At 34.7% G+C, this 8,749-nt stretch overlaps 1 protein-coding gene and 1 non-coding gene across 2 annotated transcripts; one reads left to right on the forward strand and one right to left on the reverse strand.

The window, feature by feature from the left end:
• The first annotated feature begins 4,570 nt into the window (after positions 1 to 4,570).
• LOC132118518 (prefoldin subunit 4-like) lies at positions 4,571 to 7,219 on the forward strand. Its single transcript, XM_059528413.1, has 4 exons — positions 4,571 to 4,691; positions 5,660 to 5,767; positions 5,843 to 5,983; positions 6,854 to 7,219. Exons 1-4 carry the CDS (start codon positions 4,665 to 4,667, stop codon positions 6,983 to 6,985), a joined length of 408 nt encoding a protein of 135 aa, XP_059384396.1. The 5' UTR covers positions 4,571 to 4,664; the 3' UTR covers positions 6,986 to 7,219.
• Positions 7,220 to 7,949: 730 nt separating this feature from the next.
• Positions 7,950 to 8,022, reverse strand: trnat-ugu (transfer RNA threonine (anticodon UGU)). The gene has a single exon. It is a non-coding gene; the product is annotated as a tRNA-Thr (tRNA).
• Positions 8,023 to 8,749: the final 727 nt, after the last annotated feature.

Here is an 8,749-nt window from a genome sequence, read left to right on the forward strand (position 1 = left end):
AATTAGTTAGGCTTACATAAAGTTGATTGTAATCTTGTGTTGTGATCACAGCATAATTAAATACATGGCACTGTGAACCCTATATTCCTGGCATGCATTGTTTTATCATAAATTATTAATCTAATTGACCTTTATGATATGTTCTCAACATAATACAATTCTTTACATGCATTATGCACAACATGCATAAATATAGTCTAAACACATGCCAAATCAGGCCATTTCAGTCATTCTCCATTCCCATTAAATGCAGCTATTCAATTGACACATGTATATTTGTTCTGAGGAATCCTCTCGCTTTGTCAGAATGTACCGTAAACTCTTTAATATCTTATTAGATGCCAACAAGAACACTCTACAGCGCGCTGTGTTTTCCTCTTCAACAGAAAGCATGACAAGGAACAAAGGAGCAGATCAGCCAATGGTGAGATTTTGTCATGTAAGCGGCGTTCATGGATACAGAGTCACATTGTAAATGTACACACTGGGGGCGAACAGCAAATTCCTTCGTGGTCACTGTGAACTTGGTCTGCCACCATGAAAGGAATTCTTGCAACATGCTAAAAACCTTGAAAAAACCTCAAAGGCATTCCACTAAATCATCCAAATGAAGCAGATTTTCATTAAGATATAAGGCTGCACAGAATTCAGACATGTTTTCACATTTATCAAATGAATATTTGTCATCGAGAATCAAATATACACATGTAAATTAATGACAGCTATTAAAAACAAACATATATGAATAGTAATGTTGAGAAAAAGCGAGGAAATTGGATATCATCCCAATATTTGTCTTTGGGTGGAACGCTGTTTACAAAGAGGATGTTTAAGAAACTAGCACTAGCAACCACAGTGAGTTTGTTCAGCTGTCATTATGTTAACTAAATATTCAAGAGCTTGTGTGTTCTGTGGCTGGACTTAACAGGAGCACATTGGGATCATGTGGCTATTCTGAAGCTGAAAAAGAGAAAGATTCATTTCTTAAAGACATTTTGAGATGTCTTGAGGTTCGGTTTTTCTACTTAGCAATACAAAGATTGAATTGAAAAAGAAAATGCATCGGAAAAAAGCACATAATTTATCACAAATGCATTTGAAAATTACTAAAAAATACAATGGGAACAATCAAAATAAGTACAGTAAAGATGGGGTTTATCAAGACAAGAGCAAAGCTGAATGGAAGTATATGGGGTTTTCTTCATATGGCCACTTGTGGCCGTTTGGGTTTTTAGAAAGTAAACAAGTAGGCCTACAATAACGTTGTGAAACATGTCATTTTTGAGATGCTTATTTATTTATTTATTTATTTGTGGTTCTTTGAAAAGGCTATATCGACAGGTATAAAGGTGGAAAATGGAAATCAACACCTGGGACAAGAAAAAAAAAGAAAAGGCTACTGGTTCAATTTCAATCTACTGTATGTAAAAAAAAAAAAGTAAAAAAAAAAATACTGTCCAGAAGATGTCAGTGCGTGTTCTGAAAACCCAGTGAAAACCGAAAAAATGGGTAACTAATACTTTTTGGAGTATATTTAAAGATGGGTACTTTTACTCTTACTTGAGTAATTTTTTTGGGAAAAATCTGTACTTTTACTTCGTTACTGTGGGCCACGCTCCTCTCGTTACTTTATCTTAATGCAATAAATGTTATAAATGCTTCACTTTGATCCAAACGCGCCGTCTACGTACTTTTCTCTGGGCAATGAGCGATGCCCATTCGTGAATGATTCATTGTTTTGAGCTGATGATACTGCGCATGTGTGATTCAGCGTGAAGCAGACTGATACACAGAGCGCATGAACCGAACTGATTCTTTTGGTGATTGATTCTGAACTGATTCTGTGCTAGTGTTATGAGCGCGGGTAAACCGAAGCCTTGAATCAAGGGCAATCATCGCAAATGACGCCATTACATCGAGCACAAAAGAACCGGTGAACCATTTTCTTCAACCGGTTTATTGACACGGAAGAGAAGACAATGCTGAATAAAGTCGTCGTTTTTGCTATTTTTGGACCAAAATGTATTTCCGATGCTTCAAAAAATTCTAACTGACCCTCTGATGTCACATGGACTACTTTGATGATGTTTTTCTTACCTTTCTGGACATGGACAGTAGACCGTACATACAGCTTCAATGGAGGGACTGAGAGCTCTCGGACTAAATCTAAAATATCTTAAACTGTGTTCCAAAGATAAACGGAGGTCTTACGGGGTTGGAACGACATGAGGGTGAGTTATTAATGACATAATTTTGCTATCTGGGTGAACTAACCCTTTAAGAACAGAAAGAGCGTTGAAGACATGGCTGGATCTGCACTGAATTGAAAGCAAATCTGCAAAGGCTATTATTTGCTTGCGATGAAGATCTGCATTGGATGAACACTACGTGCGCTGTCTACAGTTCAACAGGTATAACTTGGGCTACACTCGATTAGAATACAAGATACCACTATGACATTAGTTTGTTGTACCTGTAACTTATAACAGAGGGGAACCAAGTTGAATGCAGCTTCCAAAAGACAAAAAATAGCCGATTAATATTTTCTATATTTGATACAATCACACCGGCGTGAGAACTCAGTGAGTCATATCATCAGCTGCTAAATTCAGATCTGTGTTCGCTGGCTGGTGGTCAGCCAGAGACAGACGCGTTTTTACAGCAGTGTGCATTATAACCAATCACACAAGATTCTGTTGAGCTTATTAAACCATTGGCCAATCAGAGGTGTTCCGATGAGTCATCGCTGAAATGCCGGTGCTTCCTTCACTCGCTCTCTGACGGAATACCGCTTTCTGGCGAATTCTCTCTTCAGAAACAACAAAGTGCAGATGTGTTTACGAATCTTTAATTAAGATATTGATTTCACAGTGTTAACAGGTTCAGTGATTTTAATGGGAGTTTCTGAGAGTGATTGATAGACTGTCAGTGAAAATGATCTTTGACCATGTAAATGTTATTTGCTCTCTTTCTGAACAATGAAAGATTAGTAGCAGTTTTTATATCACATTGACTTTCAATGTTAAATTCACATTTAATATTAAAAAAAAGGCGTATTAAAAATATGTTATGGCAAGACACCTATATTACTTAAGTAAACAGACAGGTTTTTATAATAAATTACATAATTAGGCTACTTTGACCATCGCATATTATAATTATTAACAATTTATGAAAAGTGAGAATCCATATATCTCATTATATAGTTCATGCTTCTGGGAATGCTTCTAATAAAAATGAAATAATAAATAAATAAATAAATAATAATGCTTAATAATAATTTGCCAATGCCGTGGCTGCTGTGTGTCACATGACGACCCCCCCCCCCCCCATGCCTAGACACAATTAATAATGATATTTCCACAATATTGACGCTTGCAGAATTATACATTTGCTTACATTTTGCAGAACAGATGAAAGAAGATCCGTCAATGTGCATTTGGTTCGTTATGTTCAGATGTTCAGTAACTTAGCGGTTATGTTAGGAGTTTTCACTCTTCTTTGTGTCAGAGGTTATTTATACATATATAATACATACTTATATAATTTATTTTGTGATGCAAATATATTTTCATCAGCTGTAACTCCAGTTTTCAGAGTTATGATCCTTCAAAATATAAATCTAATATATTGATTTATTATCAGTGCTGGAAACCGTTTTGCTGCTTAATATTTTTTTGGAACCTGAGATTTTGTTTAGGATTATTTGATGAATAGAAAGATAAAAAGAACATCATTGATAGTAAATCAACATATTGGAATGATTTCTGAAGGATTATGTGACATTGAAGACTGGAGTAAAGGCTGATGAAATATATATATATATATATATATATATATATATATATATATATATATGTATACACACACACATACATTACATACATTTTATCTATATATCTAAATAAAAATAGACTCAGTATATATGACCCAAAGTAACTAGTAACTAACTACTTGAGTAGATTTTTTATCCGATACTTTTTTACTCTTACTCAAGTAACTATTCAGACTAGTACTTTTGTAAATATTTCTATAAGTACTTTTACATTTAATTGAGTACAGTTTTGGGTGCTGTACCCACCTCTGTCCAAATGTCAGTCAGTTATAAAAGTCACCCAATAGACCCTTTTCACAAGTCGCATTTAACCGTGATCAGCATCGTCAAATGTTCTATATAGAACTAATATATATATATATATATATATATATATATATATATATATATATATATATATATATATATATATATATATATATATATATATATATATATATATAATGTTTGACTTAGAACGATAGCCTACTTTGTATTACATCACATTTGCATAAAAAAACGGCTAGTGACATGGTTCTCTCTTTTGACTGCTGTAATCAGTATCTCTCAATTAATTGCCCTTTTTGAAAGTCATGAAAACACCATCGAGGAAATTATTTTTTGCTTTTTTGAGCAAATGAGAATCCTCTCCCATTCACTGTTGTTGACTTTAACCTAACTATGACGATTTCCGCTGCTAAGAAACCCAGAAATGTGAAAAAGGTCCATATATGTTATTCCCCACTTGTGACTTGAAAAAAGAAGCACATTTTTGAAAACGCAATGAAAGCCCACGTGCTCCATTCCGCCGCCATTCAGGCGCGTGCACGCAGTCCGCTTCCAGTTCAAGATGGCAGCCACCATGAAGAAAGGAGTGGTATGTGTTCAAATAAACGCCGTTCTGTCTAGATTGCCTTCGCATCTTTGCCGCTCTTTAGTAACACGTTAGTGGTTCTGAAACGGTGAAGGACTGTGAGAGCAGAGTGACTCTGCAGAGTGTTTGTTTTCACTGGCTGTGAGAGCAGCTAAAGGGCTAACGTCACATTATTGTGACTTTCGGGCGTTGACATTTTTTTATTATTATTTACATTTAAGTTAATCTTTCAGCTGAAGATCATTTTCCTTCTGCTTATGTGCAAGTTGATATCTGCGAACATCACTGTGTGCTTATTTTTTATTAAGTTACAGTTTTATGCCTTTTTTCTATATGAAGAGTTTGCAAAAAACAACTCAGTTTTTTAAAATGTTCAAAAGTCATATTTTGTATTATGTAATAATGTTTTCACTGCGTTAATTAGCTGTATTTCGGTGTTATTTAACCTAATCAAAATAACAATACTTCAGTTTGACTGAGATTAATTAAAATGCACAATGAAAAAACATGATGTTTGAAAATGTTTAAAAATACAGTTATCTGGTTTTGCAAATGAATTCTTCATATATATATATATATATAACATTAATCAGCTTCAGGTTTTCTGTAACAAAAACATATATATAAAACAAATAATTGTAAATCAAAGCAACTGGTCATATTTTAACATTCAAACAACAACATTCAGTGCATCAAAGAAAATGATTTTATTATAATTTTTATATCATAACTTTTAAACATAATTCTGTGTTTATTTGCTCTAAACTATTATTTTATAATACTGTTTAGGTCTACAGACACAGTATACGGTCGCAGTTATTGCAGGGCATTATTTATTGAGTTTATACTTTACTTAAAAATATACTTGATTTTAACTTCTAATGTGCATTTTAATGTGGAGAGCAGAAGGATTAGTTTATATTGGAATAAATGCATTGTATTAATCGGAAAACTCGCTCGCATCGTAACAGGCAGCTGAAGATGTCAATGTAACATTTGAGGACCAGCAAAAGATCAACAAGTTTGCCAGGAACACAAATCGGATGTCTGAACTTAAAGACGAAATCGAGGCCAGAAAGGTAAATAGATGGTTTGAAATGCAGTCTAGTTTGCATTTTGTTCAGACGGTGGCTGATCAAACTCTTTTCATCCAGAAATCCGTACAGAATCTGGAGGATGCCAGTGATGACCTCATGATGTTCGAGGACGACGCACTGCTTATCCCGTATCAGATCGGAGATGTGTTCATCAGTCACTCTCAAGAAGAGACGCAGGAAATGCTGGAGGCTGCGAAGGTGACCAACCAAACCCTCAGAGCTAGGCAGCCCGACTGAGCCTGGCCTCAATCTGAAAAAACTTGTAGCCTAGTGGTTAAAGATCTGAGCTGGAAAGGCTGAAGGTTCAAATCTCACAATAGTTGATTCGACTCTAATCATTGTGTTTGTGCACGTGACTTAAGCTCAGGTTACTGCAGGAGGACGTATAAGACCTTTACTAGATTTACTGGCTATTACTGTAAAATGTATTTAGGAGCACATGTGCATATAAAACCAGTCCCTGCAGGTATTTAAAAAGTCTTGAATGTCTTAAATTGTATAACAGACATCTTTTTTTATATTTCAAAGTTTGCAATAGGTGAAAACTGCACATTCAGTCAGTAGATTAATTATTATCGACTGTTGATGAAATATTATAATGTTTTCTTCATGGTGTTTATGTTGTGGATGGTTGTAAGAGTCCTTCTTTTTCTGAACAAGTAGCTAATAATAGTAAATCATATACATTTCAAAATAAAAGTCCCGGTGTATTTCTGGATTGTTCATAATGAAAAGTCCTTCATCAGTTTTTTTTTCTGGTTAATATTGGTATTTTGGTATCTTTATCTAGCATTTTATTAAACATTAATTCTTGTAGTTTTTGTCTGGGCTGCCCTGTTATTTAACACATATTACTCAATATACAGATTCGGCTAGTATTCGCACAAATCGAGTTGCAATTGAAGACAAGTAGCTAACGCAAAACCATCAAGCAAAAAAAAAACTGACTAGAAAAAATTTTTCCCAGAGTTGTCAGATGTTAAATTATTTTTTTATTGCTTGCCGAGTTTGATTTGAAGCCTAGTTGTAGTGTTTAACATTTCCATACTTACATTCTGGTCTCCACAGGAAGCTCTGCAGGACGAGATCAAAGCTCTGGAGGGTCGTGTGTCTTCCATACAGGGGGTCCTTGGAGATTTGAAGGTTCAGTTATATGCCAAGTTTGGAAACAACATCAATCTAGAGGCAGACGAGAGCTGAGACCTCAAACATGTGGACTTGACCTCACAGACTGTCAGTCTCCAACAGGAAATGGCATTTCTACTCAGACAACGAGTTCTCGGCCTGTTCACTCCTGGTGATGTTTGTTGCATTTCACATGTCGTTATGTTTAGTGAGTTGTTTGAGCTGTTGCATACAGGTGGTTTACTTAAAACATCCAGCAAGATAGAATGAGAGGCACTGATATCAAAATAAAACAAAGCTTAATATTTACATTGTTTCCATCTGTTTTAATTTTCTAATTCATTTTATTATTATTGGTGCAAATATGTAGGCTTAGCATAGTGGTTAAAGCTTTGAGGTGAAAATGGAAAACTTACAGCTGATTTCTAACCAATGTGCCCTTGAGCAAGACTTTTAACCTATATAGAGGGAATAGCGTATTGAGTGTACTTTGAATCACTTTGGATAAAAGTATCAGGTAAAAGATTTTTTTTTTAAGTTTATTTCTAAACCTTTTCTAAACCTTTTCAAAAGTTTTTGAGGTCAGTTTTTGAAATTAATTCTTTTATTCAGCAAGGATGCATTAAATTGATCGAAAAAGTGACAGTATATAAGTTTGTTATAAAATATTTCTATTTCAAATAAATGCTGTTCTTTTGAATTTTGTTAAAAAAATAAAATAAAATAAATGCATCATGGTTTCCACAAAAACATGAAGCAGCATTTTTTTTTTCATTTTGATATTTTTTATCAAATAATTGCAGCCTTGGTGAACATAAGATAACTCTAAAAATATAAAAACATCTTACTGACCCCAAATTTTTTGAACAGTAATATGTTTGAAATTAGTTTAATGGTAAAATCTTTGGATTCATTCAGTGCAGTTTACAGACTATAATCCAAAGGAGTAAGCATTCCGTTTGAGTTCTTGAAGTGTTGTGATAGATGTGCAAATAGCAGTTGTTTTTTTAGGTTTTAAGATAAATGTTTGAATTAACACCGGCCCCAGCGAGGATCAAACTCACGACCCCTGGTTTACAAGTCCAGTGCTCTAACCACTGAGCTATGGAGCCAACTGATACTCACTGCATAGTCCACCCAGAAATGAACATTTGCTGAATGTTTAATCACCCTCAGGCCATCCAAGATGCAGATGAGTTTGTTTATCATCAGAACAGATCTGGAGAAATGTAGCATTACATCACTTGCTCACTCTGCAGTGAATGGGTGCCGTTAGAAAGAGAGTCCAAACAGTTGATTAAAACATCACAATAATCCACAAAACTCCAGTCCATCAGTGAACACCTTAAGAGCTGCATGTTTGTAAGAAACAAATCCTACATTAAGTTATATATATATATATTCTTTACTTCCATCTAAAACATCCTATAATCCATAATATTGCTTTCTTCAGTGAAAAGGTTGTCTCGTCCGAATCAGGAGAGAAACAGGCAAAGATCAAGCACCGTTTACAAGCCAAAACAGTCTAAAAAAATAAAAGGCTGATTTTGGACAACGGGATGGAAGTTTTCACTGGAGGAAGTGGAGTTATGTGGATTATTGTGATGTTTTTATCAGCTATTTGGACTCTCATTCTGACGGCACCCATTCACTGCAGAGGAAGAGCTGAGCAAGTGATGCAATGCTACATTTCTCCAAATCTGTTCCGAGGGAGAAACTAACTCATACATCCTGGATGACCTGAGGGTTTCTGCAAATTATAATTTTTGGTTAATCTATTCCTTTAACATTCTCTTTTAAGTGTTCGAAGGAGAAATTAATACCTTTATATAGCAGAAA

This window comes from Carassius carassius, chromosome 37 (genome assembly GCF_963082965.1).
Source record: "Carassius carassius chromosome 37, fCarCar2.1, whole genome shotgun sequence".
NCBI lineage: Eukaryota > Metazoa > Chordata > Actinopteri > Cypriniformes > Cyprinidae > Carassius > Carassius carassius.

Coding starts and splice junctions, on each gene's coding strand:
- LOC132118518 (XM_059528413.1), top strand. CDS start 4,665: ATGGCAGCCACCATGAAGAAAGGAGTG. Junction 4,692..5,659: donor CCACCATGAAGAAAGGAGTG/GTATGTGTTCAA, acceptor GCATCGTAACAG/GCAGCTGAAGATGTCAATGT. Junction 5,768..5,842: donor ACGAAATCGAGGCCAGAAAG/GTAAATAGATGG, acceptor CTTTTCATCCAG/AAATCCGTACAGAATCTGGA.